General features: G+C 37.8%; 1 protein-coding gene across 2 annotated transcripts in view; it reads right to left on the bottom strand.

Annotated features, from left to right (window-relative positions):
* Nucleotides 1-5106: 5106 nt before the first annotated feature.
* PRDX4 (peroxiredoxin 4) overlaps nt 5107-19034 on the bottom strand; it is an 18223-nt gene continuing 4295 nt past the window's right edge. The window contains exons 2-7 of one of the 2 annotated variants that reach the window (XM_029240856.1): nt 18399-18516; nt 15476-15592; nt 12852-12974; nt 9385-9515; nt 8333-8367; nt 5107-5221 (exon numbers count right to left, since the gene is read on the bottom strand). In XM_029240856.1, the coding sequence (XP_029096689.1) occupies nt 5171-5221; nt 8333-8367; nt 9385-9515; nt 12852-12974; nt 15476-15592; nt 18399-18516 (575 nt within the window). In that variant the 3' untranslated portion in view covers nt 5107-5170. Of the gene's footprint in view, nt 5222-7822; nt 8368-9384; nt 9516-12851; nt 12975-15475; nt 15593-18398; nt 18517-19034 lie in introns of those variants that run through there. The other variant, XM_029240855.1, reaches the window with a different exon arrangement.

Below are 19034 nucleotides of genomic sequence, written 5' to 3'. Positions count from 1 at the left end.
GTGCTCCACAACGGGAGAGGCCACAACAGTGAGAGGCCCGCGTACCGCAAAAAAACAAAAAAACCCCCCAAAAAACGGATTTAAGGACCCCTGACCAGTCACGTTGCTTCTAGTAAAACTGTTGTATCGTGGGATTATTTTGATGTAAGGGAATCAATCTGAGGTGGATTTGGGGTCCTTTGGTCCAGCAGGTGGGTTTCAGGCAGGCAGTGTGACGTGGGAGGAGTGCTGCTGGCTCGAATGCTGGCTCTTAGGCACCTCTGAGGTCTCAACTATGTCTGCAGCCAGCTAGTTCAGGGCATAGGGTAGAGGATTCATCTCTTTGGGTTCTGTTTCCTTCTCCATAAAAGGAGAGGCAGCTTTCTCATTCCAGAGTTTCCTGATTTAGACCTACTTCCCTTCACTTGATTTGCTGTTTGGTTAGAGAAACATTTTAATGACTATATTGCACATAATTTAAAAAATCAAGTTCCAGTTAAGATGTGTATGCTAAGAAAAAAAGGATCTTCAGAATAAAACAGGACCTTGTCAAAACCATTCAGTAAGCCAGAGGCATTGATAAAAGTAATACCTCAGAGGAGGGATTGTAGTAACAAAAGAAAGGGTAGGATATTTTTGGTTTTTTTTGTCACAGAAATTGTGTACCTTTAATAGAGGGAATAGTATGGCTAAAACAAATGAACTGTACCATAATGGAAGGAAAATTACATGACAGGGTATTGATATGCCAGGCATTTACTGTATCCTGATTTTATTTATACACACACACACATATATAAATTTAAATTTATATTTTATATGTATGTATTTGTTAAAAAAAAGTGACCCATTAGTAGGTCATGAAATTTAGTGGGTTGTGGCCAACATGACAAAAATAAAAGAATGCATCACCCATAGTATTGTGTAACTTGTTATGCATGGTGCACATGCACATTTATGGGTGTGCTAGGTCACAGTGTAAAATACACATCTAAATGGGTCATGGTCATTAATGGAAGGGGTTCTCTCAGTACACATTAACATGCTTCTTTGAGTTGTAGTTAGTTTTGATTGGTCTGAATTTAAAAGTTTTTTTTCCATTTTTTTCTCTAAATTAGATTGGTTTAAAAACAAAAATCATTTGAGTTAGCTGATGCTCTTTTAGTTTATCCTGACAGGGTGCCTCAGGACAAGGGGATTTCGGTGTGCTGGGAGCCATCTCATGGGCTTTGGGTTACAGTGCAACATAACTCCCTTTGATAGAAAACTTGCAAATCCTTTTTCTGATGTCCTGGCTGAGCTGCACAAATGGCCAGAACTTGAAGTTAACAAACCCAGGCCTGCAGATTCAATTCTTACCTTCTATCCTTGGCCGCACACTGGACCCCTGAATCTAGCCAATCAACTCTGTAGTATGTGCCATCTCCCAGTAGATGATCACGAGAGAGGAAGACCAGTCAACGCTTTGTCTCTTGAGGCTGGGTCACAAGCACTGCCTTTTTATTTTTATTTTAAATTTATTTTAGTTTTGGCTGCATTGGGTCTTCATTGCTGTGTGCGGGCTTTCTCTAGTTGCGGAGAGCGGGGGGGCTACTTTTTGTTGCCGTGCATGGGCTTCTCACTGCAGTGGCTTCTCTTGTTGTGGAGCACGGGCTCAGTAGTTGTGGCACGTGGGCTCAGTAGTTGTGGCTCACGGGCTCTAGAGCACAGGCTCAGTAGTTGTGGCGCATAGGCTTAGTTGCTCCACAGCATGTGGGATCTTCCCAGACCAGGGCTCGAACCCATGTCCCCTGCATTGGCAGGCGGATTCTTAACCACTGTGCCACCAGGGAAGCCCCAAGCACTGCCTTTTTGTATAAGGACAGTACACTGGCAGGAGATAACAGCCTTCAGTGGACGAATAGCAAATGGGCTTATTCCTCCCCTCCTGTGACACATTCCATCATCCCTATATTTCCTTGTTGTTGCTCATGCTGGCCTTGGAGCCAACACAGGTGTCAGCATTTTTAGCATTTATTCACTGTATTGCTCTTTTTACATGCTGATTTTGGGAAACTGGGGGCTTCTTGAGGGAACGGATTGTGTCGTATCTTTTTATCTGTATTGCGTAGCAAAGTACATTGCATGTGTGCAGGTCGTTAATAACTTCCATATGAATGAATGTATGATTCAGGTGAATTTGGGTGTTTGACTTTTTTGTTAATTTAAAAAATTTAAGCTTAAGGCTCAGGAAGGTGGATCTTTAAAAATTTTTTTTTAGGATTTTACTTGTGTACAGCATTATGCCCAAATTGTGTTATTACGTTAATAATGGAATTGCTAAAAGTTGCTTTGCTGTCTAAGACTAAATACACCGTAGCTATGATATTTTATTTCCTTTTAAAAGCTAAGTAAAAAATTTAATGATTTTATAGACGTGTGTATGTGTATGTATATGCATGTATACACAAACATTAATATTTATACACACACTAGCATGGAGACCTTTATGGACATATTTACCTGAAATACACATTTCTTCACATTCATATGTTAAGAATTCTACTCAAAGATATTTCAGTGACATAACATCAGAATTCATGGGTAACAAAATACAAGGATGCATTCCATGGTATCATATGGGGGGGTTAGGGTATAAAAATATCATTAATAAAATAGTGGTTAATGTATTTAAGAACAAAATATAAAACCTGGAAGTCTACTGACATAGAAAGTTTAGGGTGTAGGATTAGATGTGCCCTTGGATATAGAAGAAATGATGGGGGTGGGGAATGATTCCTTGCATGAGATTCTGGGGACTAAGAAATCCCCGAAAGAGCAGTCCACTCTGATCATTGTAAAGGTCAGAACACTGGCTAGGCTTAATTGGGAAATATTCAACAGAAGGTCAGAAATTTGAGGGAGAAGCAGGGAATCACAGATGTTATTCATATATATGTAAGTGCACTGAAAAGACATTGCCTAGTGTGTTTCATAGAGACTTTGGGCCACCTCTTGACCTATTATTTTGGATAAGCTTCTACTGTCACGTCATGGTCTGTCCTCCTCTTGCACAGGTAGCTACTAAACTATACTGGTCTCCTTTCCATAATCTGTTGGCAACTGTCCCTAGAGAAGGGTTTCTCAACCTCACTACTATTGACAACTTGGACCAGATAATTGTGTTGGATGTTCTGTGCATTGTAGGATGTCTAGCAGCATCCTTGACATGTACCCACTAGATGCCAGTAGCATTCCCATAGTTGACAACCAAAAACATCTCCAGACATTACTATGTCCCTTGGGAAAATTGTGCCCAGTTGAGAACCACTGCTGTAGATTACGGTAGGTCAGCATGTTTGGGAGTTGTCTCTTGTAGCTCATCCTGGTCAGGCCTGGGCCCATCCTTTCCAGCAGAGCAGGGGACTGTGCTTTTGGAACACTCTTTCTAGCCTTCTGTAAATGGCCACATGAGATCATCTTTAGGGTATACTTTTGGGCCTGTGGACTTTCAGAAGTCAGCTGTTTGAAGGGATAAAAGGCACTGAGGAGTGCATTTATAGGCTATTAACATTACCCAGTTAATATGAAAAGTGGTGAGTCAGGATGTATTGTCACTTATTTGTAGGTACCTGGAAATTATACTATTAGGACCTGCTTGTAATCAAATACTAAGCTCTTTGAGGGCAGAAATTTGTCTTCGGTCACTGATATATGCCAGGTGTTTAGAGTAGGTGATCAATAGTTCCTGAAAGTTGAATGAAAACATTAATGACTGGCTTTTTTGAAAGGATCCAAAAATAGCTGTCTTCCTTGTAAAAATACCTAAAATGAACATGAGGCTAGAAAAGCTCCAAAGAATGGAAACTATTAATCAAGAAGATACAAGCTTATTCCGTGAGTAAAAAAATTTGTACTTTTAAGATTGGAAAGAGGAAACCTGAGAATAAGATTCCAATTGTATTGCAAGTATTGATTATGACAGGATTATCACAAACCTGTCTGAACACCAAAGTAGTAGCAGTCTTCAACTTTACTAATAGTTGTCTTCTAAAATGTAGACTGTAAGGTAGCACTTAGAACATACTTTGCTATGGCAAAGGGTTATAAATGGCAGTTGAATTCCTGTGTCCACGTCTGAATGCCTGTCACTAATCCCCTGCCGTTTATGACAGAACTCAGAGCGTCAGCCAGGAGGCCAGGGACATCCCCAACTCTAGGACTGCCTCCCCTGGGGCGAGGGGCTTTTTGCGAGCGTTGAGAGGGGATTAGCGTGGAAGACAGGACGAGGCAGATGCTCTCGGGTCCCAGTTCCCTTAAACTACATGGCATGTATATAACTATAGTAAAGCCATTGCCATACTGGGGTGACGAAGTACCACTGGAGTTCAGCTTTATATGTGGTCATTTGTGAATAGCTGGCTACATATACTTAGGGATTCAACTTCTGTTAAACTAAATACCATTTTTTTTTTTTTTGGCTGCACCACGTGGCTTGCAGGATCTTAGCTCCCCGACCAGGGACTGAACCCGGGCCATGGCAGTGAAAGCCCGGAATCCTAAACACCAGGCCACCAAGGAACTCCCATTGTTAATATAAACATGTAAGTTGTTACTTATAAATTTAGTACAAGCTGTAAATGTAAATTTAGAAAAAAGGAGTAACCAAGGGGCTTTATGTTGTATACAGAGAGTCTGGGGTTCACCATCCCTACCAGACTCTATAGAAGGTGACTGTGCTCACAACCTATTCTTTCCTGCCACCCTCAAAGGTACAGAGAGGTGAGCCACAGTGGAGTGGTAACAGCCCCGGAACTAGAAATTAGTCTGTCTGGGTTCAAAGACTGAGTCTACCTTTGCTAGCTAGCTGTTTCCTTATCTGTAAAATAAAGAATTCAAAGAGTTCCTGTGAGAATTAAGTGAAATAATACACCTAACCTCCTAACACAATGCCTGGTACATGGCATGTACTCCATAAATGTTAGTTATTACTCTTGTTACGAGTTTGAGTCAGTCTGACATTTCTGTATTTTGGAAAGATAGAGAATAACTGCCTACCTTTTGGCATCAGTGTCTACCAAACACTAAATATCTTTGGACCCTGACATGGATTTTTATATTATTCAAGAAATTACTACTGCAACACAATGTGGTAATAAAACAGTGAACTTTACTGAGAAGTTTCAAACATCATGACCCGAGGAAGTATTTTTCAGTTCAGTTTATCAAAATACTTCAACTTTCCGGCTGGATCTGGGATTATCTGTTAAAGAAAAAAAGCAAATTATTCATTTTAAAAGCCAAAGTATATCAACAGTAGTCTGACATTAGTTGTTTATCTCTTGACTAAAGATAAAGATTATTTTGTGTACCAAATTATATCATATATATTTAGGAAAAACTGGATTTGTCCTGCTAATCTCAGCTCTCCCAGAAGGCAGATAATTTGCTAGTAAATTAACATCTGTACTCAAGCACCTCAAATTTACTTACAGCTCTTCTCTTTGCCACCAGGCTTTCATGGCATCTTCAGGTATGGTGTAAAATCAAACATGTTGAGAGAGCATGGCTACAGATGTTAATGTATTTTTAAAATTATCTGCTGATGAAGTGATGGTATGCTACAACCTGAAAAGGGGGCAGTGGGTTCAAATGGATTGCTTGGAGGTCCAGAACTGTAACCTTTTAATCTCAAACCGCAAAGTAAAAGAAGTACTCTAAAAACAACGTGAGTACCTATTTAGTGAATGGACAAATACTCTGAAAGAAAAAGTGTTCCCTCCTAGAGCGTTACAGCCTTAGAAACCTCCTAGGTTTCTAACTTCTCACATTAACTGTTACTTGCTAGTTACAGGTAAAGTACATTTATCCCTATATAAAAAAATAACCTTGTACTTTATTGTAATCAGCTTATGATAGTTCTATATGCATTTTCTTCAGCATAAAATACATGTTACCTAATTTCAGGCATCACTCCAGTATTTTGTCTTTGCCAATGTATAATCTCTCTGCATTCCACTTCAATTCAAGAGTATTTATGGCATAACAACTGGGTGCCACAGTATGCTGCACGGTGGGGGATCCAGTGGTAACCACCGAAGTCCCCGCCTTGGAGGCTCGTACAAGCACGTGGGGAAGATGTACGTGTACATAACTGCTTTTGATGCAACACACAAAACTAGGACACAGGCTCTGTGACTCAACAGAGGCTGAGATGGCATCAGGGAAGGCCTCAGAGTGGAAGTAGCATTTAAGTTGGTCTTGAAAGAAGAATTTGGGGAATTTAGGGAAGGGGAGAGAGGTACTCCAGGCTACAGAAAGAAAGACCTGAGCAAAGGCACAAAAGCGTGACAGAGTAGGGCTTAGTTTGGGGAAAGATGAGTCACGTGATTTGGTGGGAGCATAGCATGTGTGCGTGTGTGAATCATGGGATGATGACCAGGGAGAGGCAGTGGAAAGAGAGAATGCAGAAGCTTGAAGGCTGTGCCCGAGCATGAGGACTTTGTACTGCAGAGCCACTAAGAGGTTCTGGTCTGCAGAATGACATGTGTTGGAGAGGAGAGAAACTGAGGTCGGGGAGACAAATCAGGAGGCCTGTGCAATGGAGATGAAAAATTCATCTGTCTTCAAAGAAACGCCACCACCAAACCTTTTCTGATCCTACACCCCCCCTCCAGCTGTTTTCTTTCCTTCTTTCCTTCTTGCCCTATCCTCAAACCACCTGCTGCCCTCCCTGTGGTCACGAGGGACTCCACATTGCTCAGTCAACTCATGGAACTCCAACCCTCCGTGCACTGGGACACTGGCGTCCTCTCCCATTCCCACAGCTCAGCGTTCTGCCCGCGCCAACCCTTTCTGCTCCCCGGCCACGCTGAGCCGCTACCGGCCTCAGGGCCTCTGCCCCTGATGCTCTTTCTGCATGGCTCCATGCACGACTGGCTCCCTTTCTTCACTCACGTTTCAGCTCAAATATCATCTGAAAAGTCTTTCCTGACCACTTTATCCCCATCCCAGGCACTGTCTCACCAACTGCCATCAACCTGTTTCTAAAAGCATTGGCCACAACTGAAATTAGAACGTAACTCTGAGGGCTGGAACATTGGCTATGGTGTTCACTAGTAAGTATCATCTCGCTATCATCCAAGTTCGAACAGTTGCCATATAGCAGGTGCTCAAGGAATGTCTGTTGAATGAATGCCCATAAAAACAGAGTAGAATGGTGGTTGCCAGGGGCTGGGGCTGGGGGAAATGGGGAGACGCTGGTCAAAGGGTGTAAGCCTTCAGTTTTAGGATGAATAAGTTCTGGGGAGCTGATGCACAGCACGGTTGACTATAGTTAATACTGTTGGTATACCTGAAATTTGCTAGAAGAGTAGATCTTAAGCCTTCTCACCCCACACAAAAAAGGCTAACTGTGAGATGATGGATTTGTTAATTAATCTGATTGTTTTCAACTATCATCTCTTTAAATATTTTCTCAGACCCTTTCTTTTGCTCTTCTTCTTCTGGGACCCCTATAATTCAAATGTTGGTGTGTTTAATGTTCTCCCAGAAGTCTCTGAGACTGTCCTCAATTCTTTTCATTCTTTCTTCTTTCTTCTGCTCTGCAGTAGTTATTTCCACGCTTTTATCTTCCAGGTCACTTATCTGTTCTCCTGCCTCAGTTATTCTGCTATTGATTCCTTCTAGAGAATTTTTAATTTCATTTATTGTGCTGCTCATCATTGTTTGTTTGCTCTTTAGTTCTTCTAGGTCCTTGTTAAACGTTTCTTGTATTTTCTCCATTTTGTTTCCAAGATTTTGGATCATCTTTACTATCATTACTCTGAATTCTTTCTCAGGTAGACTGCCTATTTCCTCTTCATTTGTTAGGTCTGGTGGGTTTTTACCTTGCTCATTCATCTGCTGTGTGTTCCTCTGTCTTCTCATTTTGCTTAACTTACTGTGTTTGGGGTCTCCTTTTCACAGGCTGCAGGTTCGTAGTTCCCATTGTTTTTGGTGTCTGCCCCCAGTAAGCCAGATTTTCTTAAAAGCTTTTAATATACACTGAAGGTTTTGCTTGTGACTGTCTTCTTTGCCCTGAATTGATTCTACCACGTCTCCACTGTCGCCCTCCCCTTTTTTAATGGTATCTTTCTCTGTATACTTGGCTTTAAAATTCACAGCGTCAGGGCCCATATTCTGCTTTCCCAGTTGCAGCTACTCTCCGTACAGTCCAAAGAATGTCTAGTCTTATGAGTTCTGCCTAGCAATGTTTACTTCATTTACAAAATCAAGGGAGTTCTTTTACAAGGAAAGATTATCCTAGGGTTGGCTTTTTGGTTTTTTTTTTTGCCCCAGCCATCCTCTTAACAGAAAAATCAATTTGACTTACTGTTTCACTACCAGGTTTCCATCCTGCAGGGCAGACTGAAAGAAACAAAAATTGGCAAAAGACAGTTTAAAAACAGAGTTCAGTTCTCTTTAGCAGCTCTTATGTTTTCTTTTTCCAAATGAAACTGAAAATAGAGCCTATATTAATGAGAACATTGCTACAGGACAGTTGACTTCTGTTAGCTTACTGGCTTGCAGCCAGAAATTTTAGTCATGGAGCTTATCAGCAGGCAGCTAATCTATTTTCACTTTTGTCAATTATGTTTAGTTACATTTACAATAGAAGAAACCAAATTGAGTGTTCCTGTAATGCAGTTGGAAAGTTTGGGAATCTGGTAAACTGAAAGGTCTTGGTACAGCAAAAATTCCTTGAATGTACATTCCCTTAAGCTTATCTGCTATGTCCTGCAGTATTTTGTACTGATGCCATGGTTCACTGTTTGTCAAAAAAGACTTTAACATTATTTGGAAGGTAGGATTTCCCCTTGATTTAGAGTGCACCCTGACTCAGGCACTGAGTTACACGTTTGAAAGGAATATGTAACATGTGTTCTATTTTAAGAAGATCTGACCTTTTCCATTTGGCTACTACAAAAACTTGAAGTGAAAGGATGAAATGACAGGTTACCAGTGTGATACTGAATAACCTTAAGGATTTCTGAATTACTTTGAGGAAAAAAAGCTAAATCAAATAATGTAAACATGCAAATAAAACCTACGTTACTAGATACTGCCAGATTGGCTGGTGCATTTTAAGTTTATAGAAACATAATTTGAAAAATTACAGTAGCAGAAACTTCTCTGAGCTTAACCAAAAGGACTATGAAAATAATATTTTGTCCATCGTATTCAGTAAGTAGAAAATATTAGTGATATTTTGTTAAAAGCACTTTAAATTATAATTTGATCTGCTTAAAAGACCTAATAATCTGAAAACAATCAGAAGATTTGGAACCATGAAAATTACTTGTAAGATAAGAAACCAAACTAATTATGCTAGTATCTCTCAAACTAAAAAATCAAGAGGCTATGATGGTTAGAAGGGAAGGGCACCTTCTCCATGTTTGTCGGTGTACTGGAATGCTTGAACCAAACGCAGTGTCTCATCCACAGATCTACCCACAGGAAGGTCATTCAGAGTAATCTGTCTTAGGATTCCTTTGTCATCAATAATGAAGAGACCTCTGTAAAACATAAGAATGGTAAAGGTGAGGACATCTGTTCTCAGTCAAGAAAAATATTAGTTAACATGAATCCCTGTACCGCTCACACAGAAGGATGTTATACAGAACCAAAAACTCTCTACTTACCTACTTGACTGGTATGCACGTGCACACACCCCCATACCCACACTTATCTACTGTATATTTTGGGATTATCACTGTTAAACGGTAGCTTTAATAATTTGTTTTTGTCTATGAAATGTACTGTAGTATTATCAGTTGAATCTTGACGTGTACTAGGTTTGGGATTGTACTGTAAATGAAATGATTAAACTACCTAGCAAAGCTTTCCTTTGGGTGAAGGAGTGATCCATGTTTCTTATCACTGGCTGTTTAGAATGTCTTTGTATTTCCTTTTTCAGTGGTGGAAAAAGACAAAGTCACCAATATGAAGTTGCCTTTCCTTCTGAATCTTTCTATATGTGATTCACTACTAAGGCCTGGGGAATAATGAGATAGTTCGACCTAAAAGACCTGCTATTGAGATCAGGGTGGCACTTTAAGAGTTAAAGTATACTAGAGATAAAAATTGTCAAAGGATTTTACTATCTATTTATTTCAGTCAATATGGATTTCAACCCAATACTTACTTTGGATTAGAAAAGGATCTCGGGTACTAGGGCTAATTGCTTGTGTACAAGTATTAAAATAATGATGAGATATATATATTTAGTAGAAATACATGGCATTACATATCTATTACATGAAATCTTATTCCATAATCATGTTAAACATTACTGAAGTGTTCCTCCTCATTCTACAACACCTTTTTTGAATGAGCAACTCAACGTCTGAACTAACTAGGGCTCAATCTCCTTAGACCAGATCAACTTGGCCAAACTCAGGCAAAATTGTTAATTACTACTCATATGGGTATCCTTTCATGTACTACTTTTACAGTTGAAAATTCTCATCAAAGGTGATCAAGTCTGTTCTGAAGTAAGTGACCCTGATGGGAAATTTTGACCTTGCCTCTGTAAGGCACATCATACCAACACACACCACACAAAAACAAATCTGCCTTTTCTTTGGTAGCAAATTGTAGCTTCTGTTTTCTGTTCTGATTGTGTGAACTGCTTCTTTGGTAGACTATGAGACTAAGGCATTTGCCATACTTGGTGTAATATGTATATATGTCTCTTCCACAGAACAGAGACAGGTCATTCTTACAAAAAGTATGAAATTAAAATGGCAGCAGACATCTCAATAACAGCCCCAGAAGCTAAAGGTATCAGGGCAATGCTTTCAAATGTCCACAGGAAAATGCCTCTCAATCTAGAATTCTACACCCAGCCACATTATTAATCAAGCATGAGAGCAGAATAAAAACATTTTCAGACACAGAAGGCCCTCAAGCATTTTACCTTCCAATGACCTTGTATTAGGAAGCTATGAGGATGTGCTTCACCATAACAAAGAATTACATAAAGAAGGCAGGCAGGCATGGGAGCCAGAAAATTGGGTATCTAATAGAGAAGAGGTGAAGGAACGTCCCAGGATGCTGGTGCAGAAAGTGCTAGGACAACAGCTATGTAGCAAGCCTAGCGAGCCATCAGTCTGACTGGAAGCAGGAGGATGGAGGAAAAAACTTACAGAGGAAAAATGCAGTACTTAGAGGGGTTACAATCCAGGTGTGGAATTTAGGAATAATTAGTGATGGATATATAGAAAACTAAGGGAATGAAAGAAATGAAGTAGTTTATTAGCTACAAGAAAATAAAAAAATTTGCCACGGGGGAAGGTAATCTTCAGCACACTACACTTAAAAGCTTAGCAGTGAATAATATTTATATAAACACTGAATATTGACTTAATCCAAAACTGTGACACATTATACTGGGAAAATTAATTTGGGGATGATGTAAGAAAGATAAAGTCCTATTTACCATGAAAAATAATACCAAAATTGATATATCCAGGAGATGTATTATATAAGATACTATTTAGAAATATGGAGTCAAATAATGCAAGCAGTAGCTAAAGGGCTGAAAGTAGCTTCCTCCATGAAGCAGGGCTAAGAGTAAGGAGAGGGCTGTTTAAGAAAATGTGACTTTTAAAAACTATGTGCATATATTACTTTGATGAAAATAAAAAATTAAAAAAACAAACTATTGGTTCAAATCACATAAAATAGCTAATATTAGATAATTTTACTTGGCTAATGTTCAAATAATTCTAAATTTTAAAAGTGCCTCAATCTTTTTAGTGGCATATTTACTCTTCGGGAGTTAACTTAGTAATAAACTCTAGGCAGAAACCATTACAGACTTGGCAAGTACAAAAAAAAAAAAAAAAAAAAAAGAGAAAGGAACTTGGTAGTGACACATGATACAATATGGATGAACCTTTTTTGAAAACATTATGCTAAGTGAAAGAGGCTAGTCATAAAAGAGCAGATACTGTAGGATTCCATTTCTATGAAATGTCCAGAATAGGCAACTCGAAAGACATAAAGTAGATTAGTGGTTGTGTAGGGCTAGGGGAGGGGGACTGGGTGAAACGGGCAGTGACTGCTAATGGGGATGGGATTTCTTTTTGGAGCAATGAAAATGTTCTGAAATTGATTGTGGTGATGGTTGCATCACCTGTGAATATGCTAAAAACCACTGAATTGTATGCTTTAAATGGGTGAGTTGTATGGTATGTGAATTGTATCTCAATAAAGCTGTTGTATGAAACCCACAGGATTATAAAATACTGACACCTCACATAAAACATTAAAAAAACTTAGCACTGCAAAGCAAATCAACAATATATAAGAAAATTAAAACTGTTTCAAGCTGAAGTTGCCCTTTTTTCCAAAGAATTCTATCAGTATTTATTAACTCAAGTAACTCAATGAGGGTTGTTGGGTAAAATATTTCCTTAATTTTTCCTACTCCAAAGACACAGGTTTGTTAAATAAATACTATGATACTTGTATTTAGAAAAACCATTACTAGAGTCAGTTTGGAAAAGAGGAGAAAGAAATGGACAAACCATTTGGGGACCTGGGTTCATGTCTGGGCTCTGCAATTAACTGTAGTAACTTTGGCTAAGTCCGTGGAACTCTGAATCTGTTTTTTATGTAAAATGACAGGGTTGGTCAAAGACCTCTAAATAATCTTCTGGCTCTAACAGTCTGTGACACTCACATAGCTTAAGTTGGGCACTTACCAATTATTTTTAACGGTATCTACAACATTTTTGCAAACAGAGCAAATATTTCTTGATCAAACCTTGTATCTTCTAACTCCATTTCAAGGAGGATTACAAATATATTCATATTTGTCATAATGTAAAACCACTGAAAGGTACCTAAGAGTGTGGCCCGAGTCTTCCAGATATACGCCATAGTCCTTTGAGATCTGATGGTTCAAATCTGAAAGAAGTGGAATGCTTATCGGCCCAAGTCCTCCTTGTCTTCGAGGGGTATTAATCCTGTAACAGAAAATTTACCTTTCAGGGTTAAGTAAATGGCATATATTAAAACAGCACTCTTTCTTTGCATATGCACACAAACACACAACACACACATTCTCTAACAAAGACAGGCTAATATACATTCTATTTTTCTTGCCTCTCCCTCCTCTTAACAATATATTCATATCCTTTAAACACTAAATATGGAGATATACATCACATTTTTAATGTACAGACATAATATATGTTACTAATCTCTACTGACAGTCATTTAAACTGATTGCATTTTTTTTTGCTTTTATAAACACTGCTGGAAAATCCTGATAATTCTCAACTTTGTATACTTGTCTGATTAATTCCTAGAAGTGGAATTATGGATCAAAGGATATGCACTGTCATAAGCATAACCTTAGAATTGTGATTGCAAGACAAAGCCTTGTGAGATAAGCACGATACAACTGGATGGCATTTTAATATTCTGAGAGACAAGAAATGCCAAGTCCACTTGAAGCAGCAAGGAAGTTAGCTGTAATCTCAGACTCATCAGTCTTCAGATTTAAGTATTCTGCAACTTGAAACTGGAGGATGTGGGTTGGGGCCCTCATGGTAGGACACTGACGTAGCCGTTAGGAAACAGGGAACTGTGGCTCCAGATGTTTGCAGCCGCAGTTCTGATATCCAAGTAGAAATCTCTGGTTGATATGAAACCTATCCAGCTGAGAATGTATCGCCCAAAATTCCTTGGGAAAGCAATCCCAAATTATTTGGGATGACATAACTTTCTCCTTAGTGGATTTGTGTTTTAATCCTGCAAAGATTTAGAATTACTATAGAAATGATGAAGCAAATTCAAACCACAGTTTTAATATTTTTATATTAAGAAATAATCAGTATATATTTGTATACTAAATTATAATGTTTAAGAGATTTGGCATGTTAAAATAACAGATTCACTTTATGATTCCAATTCGAAATGTGTAATCTGAAATTTTAGTTTATAACTAGTAAAGAAACATTTTAAAAGGACTTAAGACACACCTATTTATTTATTAGATTTGCAAGAATTAAGTTCTTGGGAAAGTGTGTCTGAAGACTGAGATGCTTAAATATATTAAATATATAACTGCATCTTAAAATACTTAAGAGAATCAATTACTTAAGGAAATGTAAATTAAATTTAAATTGTAGCTCCTGAACCAATTAAACTTTTACTTACATATACACACATACATATATGTGTGTATGTATAATTTACAATTATAATTTATATACATTTACAGTTATATATACAAATACATTCATGTATATATATTTATATACATAATTGTAAATGGAGAAAAACCTGTTTTGACTTTGTTACTTTAATGAATTGAATGTTAAATTTTAAAAGCAAAATAATTCTGCACAATATTGTGCAAAAATTTTGTGAACAAAATTATGGATGCTATTAAAAACTCACATTAGGGACTTCCCTGGTGGCGCAGTGGCTAAGAATCCGCCTGCTAATGCAGGGGTCATGGGTTCGAGCCCTGGTCCGGGAAGATCCCACATGCCACAGAGCAACTAAGCCCATGCTCCACAACTACTGAGCCTGAGCTCTAGAGCCCATGAGCCACAGCTACTGAGCCTGCGTGCTGAAGCCCGCGAGCCTACAGCCCATGCTCCGCAACAAGAGATGCCACCGCAGTGAGAAGCCTGCGTACCACAACGAAGAGTAGCCCCCGCTCGCTGCAAGCAGAGAAAGCCCGTGCTCAGCAACGAAGACCCAACACAGCCAAAAGTAAATAAATAAATTTATAAAACAAAACTCACATCAACATGAACATTTCAATGTTTGAAACATGTTGCCTAACTGCTCTCCAGAAATGCTGAATCAACTGTGTTTGTGTAAGTACCATTTCTTCACACCTTTATCAACATTGGATGAAATTCTTAAATATTTGAACTCTTGGCCAGAGGAAAAAAATGGCATCTCTTGTCATTTTATTGTAAATTCTCTGCAATTAATTAGGCAGAGCATCTTTTCATGTTTAATGAATTTTTAAAAATTATTTAAAGCATTAATTTAAAAAATCATTGCTTCTTAAAAAGTAATGATAAAAGCTATTTTGAGTTTGACTTAATACTAGACAACTGGGTAACAGAGAGACATAGTATTTTAGATTTTATTTCTCCAGGTTAAGGTTACCCAATTTATGATAATAAAGTAATCATACAATTCAGTGGTTTTTGCTATGGATATTACATCTTTTGAATTTAACTTTTTTTCCCCAAAATTTGAAATGTCCTATAAAATCCTTAAGCATTTTTACTGTACCTTCATTGAACTAGCAGCTCTCAGATAAATTTATTCCTGAACTGTCTGATAAATAACTATATTCCTGTCATACAAGTACCATGCACTAACTGATTGTGCCACTGGAGCTCCTCTATATTCCTGTCATGTTAAGAGTTGTCTGCCCATAATTTAAGAGTATGTCCATTTTTTTCCCTACAAATATTAAGTTTAAGATACTGACCAGGCCAAATGGGTAAACTGTGAATCAACAGAGCATGCTACCACTTCAGTATTTATCGATCTGAATTCCTCAATTCTATCACCAAAGGCGATGATTTCAGTTGGACACACAAAAGTGCTGAAAGTTAAAAAAAAAAATTATTCTCAAAATACACATATACTTAGTTTCAAATGATTTTGTTTTTATAAACACCTTTAGTATATAAAAACACACATTAAGAACAATTTTATATATGAAGCTTCTCAAGATGGGAGTAGTCTAAAAAAATGGTTATTTGATCAAATCTTATTTAATTTAAAAAGTACAGAGTTCCCAATTACATCTTGATAAACTTTACTTTTATAACTTAATGGATCAGTGGTCAACCAATGTTCTCTTCTCCCTTATGGCAGCATCCCCCATTTTATTAGCTTTTATTCAATAATACTTTATATAGTGCTTTATAGCTTTCAAAGGATCAATACAAATTTTACATTGTTTCACTATTTTTTTTTAACCTTCCTATGCCAACCCTATGAGCTAGATGCATCTATCTCTATTTTGGAGATGAGGAAATACTCTCCCACCCCTCTCCCTTTCTTGATAAGGTCCTCTTCTACTTACTACCTCGTCTCCCAGTCCTGTTGTCAGAAGGGCACATTTAGAGAATATTACCTTAGGGTAGTATTTTTCAAGCAGTGATAGGGACTCCTTCAGCCAATTTATTGAGTTCCAACCAACATTTTAAAAAAGTGAAATAGAAAGTATGATCACACATATATCACACACAGTAAGGGTAAGTTATAACGCATATATATTTATATATAAGTGCATATATATGTGTGTATTCAGGAGTGATATTAAAAATATTTAACCACCTTAACTCAAGGTTGGCTTTAGCTCTCTCTGGAGGTTTCTGAAAGGGACTAGGTGGGAGGGGCAACTTGGGGAGGGCGTTGGTATGGAAGTTGTTCAGTATTTTAAGGAGCATGACTATACCGGTGCATACAGACTAAATATTACCTTGTATGTATAAGTGTATTGGGCGGCAATGAAAAATGTATTTCCTACCATGTGTCATCGTCAAGAAAGTTTGAAAAACAGACTTACAGGACAACAAGTTCCTACCACAGCCCAATACAGGCTTTTCAAATGTTTCAGTTGTTCGAGTGGAGGACTGCCATATGCAAGCAGACAATTCTAATCCAGGTTATGTCCCTGGAAACCTGGCCTATGAATGTATTTTTAATATTTTCCAAAAGGTAGGAATGATCGGCCCCTGCCCTCCTTCCTATTATTCCAAGAAATGCTACCTAGAGACACACTGGCCCAACTTAAAGTTTAGGCAGAAAACTGAAATTCTGCAGAATCTCGGCAGAATTCTGACTTTCTTCCTTGCAGACTGTGGCAAATGTCCCAGGATTCTTCCTTCTCTAACCAGGCCCAGTCCGGCAGGCATTACACAGAAACAACAGAAAGAAGCTCTCTCAGCTCCTTGCCCCAGAAGACCACTGCTAACATCATGCTCTAATTAGATATATCTTATTCATTATGGAGTTTTAAATAACACGGGAGAAACAGCATATTTGTCTATGTTACACTAATTTCAAAATTCAGGTTTAGCATCAAATATATTTAATATATGTGTTGCTTTTCAGTTTTACAGCATGAATTTAGAAGGCCTATCATTTTATATATATTAAAATTTCTACTTCTGGTTTCTATTTGAAGTTAAGTTATATAATACATTTTAGCTAGTCAAGCCATAGTACAAGTTGATTAGAAAGAAGCAAGTTCTTACTAATTTAAAATATTACATATTATGCAGATTCATGATTTGTTTTAGCCTCAATGTACAAATTTTTATGAGAATTCGATTTGGATTTAGAGTAGGGGTCAGCAAACTTCAGTTCACAGTCCAAATCTGGCCTATCTTATTTTTTGTAAATAAACTTTCAACGGAGCACAACAACACTCATTCATTATTGTCTATGACTGTTTTGTGCTTCAAAGGCAAAATTGAGTAGTTGCAATGAAGATCACTTCGAGACTAAAATATTTACTATCTGGCCCTGTACAGAAAAACTTTGCTGACCTCTGGCCTAGAGACAACCTAAAGATATGAGCTTAAGTATATCCTCCCTGCAAGTTTAAAATATATTTACTTAGTTCTAGATTACTCCTAATGTAAAAACGACCTTAATATACAGTGGCAAAGACAGAAGAATCTTCTATTTACTTTTGTAACCAAAAAATATATTCAAACATAAAAGATAAAAGTTGGGATAACTCTCTTTGGTATCTTTTCACTTTCATGGAATTTGAAAAACACTCAAAGTTAAATCCTCAATGTGACTAAAGTTCCAAGAGTATTTACTTTGAGTCAACTTTCTATCTACAAAAGTGCTCACTGCCAGAGTTAAAGTAAGAGAACTACCCCCATAACCATAATTTATATTAATAGGTATTATTCCTTAAGCATATCCAGTATTTTCAGGAAAATGTTCAAATCACAGAAAAGCAACAGATGTAGCAAAGAATAAAAATAGTAAAACCATAGTTAAATGGCATCACCAGAGAAAAAGGCATATAAACATTCAAGTTAACAGAGAAACAGATTTGTGGCATAAGTCTTGCAATTAAATGCTTTCTAAAATATTCTCAGTCCATTTTCTTGCCTTAGTAAGTATAGCTTAATGAATATAAATGTGGCTTTCCTCTAATGATTACATTTTGATAACACAATCATGTAGATATAAGTACTGGGATCAATGGTTTATGATTCTGAAATATATTCAAGATGTTACCTTCTTGAAAAAACTCATCTCAGTTTTCCCTTTAAGAACAAGTGCTAAATAAAATAATTTCTAACTATTTGATGTTGTTGAATAATGACTGATAATGACTGAGGTTTTACTAGCTGCTATGTACATGTATTACTTACAAATCAAGTGGGTAGAAGAAAAAAACCAGGTATTTCCCACGATAATCAGTTAACTTCAGCTCCTTAAATTCTCCATTTATCACAGCTGTTCCTTCCCAATAAGGTGCTGGCTTGGAAACTAAGAAAGAAAAATATATGATGTTCTTTTCTATTTACAATAGCCCGGAGATGGAAACAACCTAAGTGCCCATCATTGGATGAATGGATAAAGATGTGGCACATATATACAATGGAATATTACTCAGCCATAAAAAGAAACGAAATTGAGCTATTTGTAATGAGGTGGATAGACCTAGAGTCTGTCCTACAGAGTGAAGTAAGTCAGAAAGAGAAAGACAAATACCGTATGCTAACACATATATATGGAATTTAAGAAAAAAAATGTCATGAAGAACCTAGGGGTAAGACAGGAATAAAGACACAGACCTACTAGAGAATGGACTTGAGGATATGGGGAGGAGGAAGGGTAAGCTGGGACAAAGTGAGAGAGTGGAATGGACATATATACACTACCAAACGTAAAATAGATTAGCTAGTGGGAAGCAGCCGCATAGCACAGGGAGATCAGCTGGGTGCTTTGTGACCGCCTGGAGGGGTGGGATAGGGAGGGTGGGAGGGAGGGAGACGCAGAGGGAG

The sequence above is a fragment of the Monodon monoceros genome, unplaced genomic scaffold, assembly GCF_005190385.1.
Source record: "Monodon monoceros isolate NGI ecotype Baffin Bay Population unplaced genomic scaffold, NGI_Narwhal_1 Super_Scaffold_22, whole genome shotgun sequence".
Lineage (NCBI taxonomy): Eukaryota > Metazoa > Chordata > Mammalia > Artiodactyla > Monodontidae > Monodon > Monodon monoceros.
The sequence above is the reverse complement of the archived record's forward strand: the minus strand, read 5'-3'. Positions and strand labels throughout refer to the sequence as shown.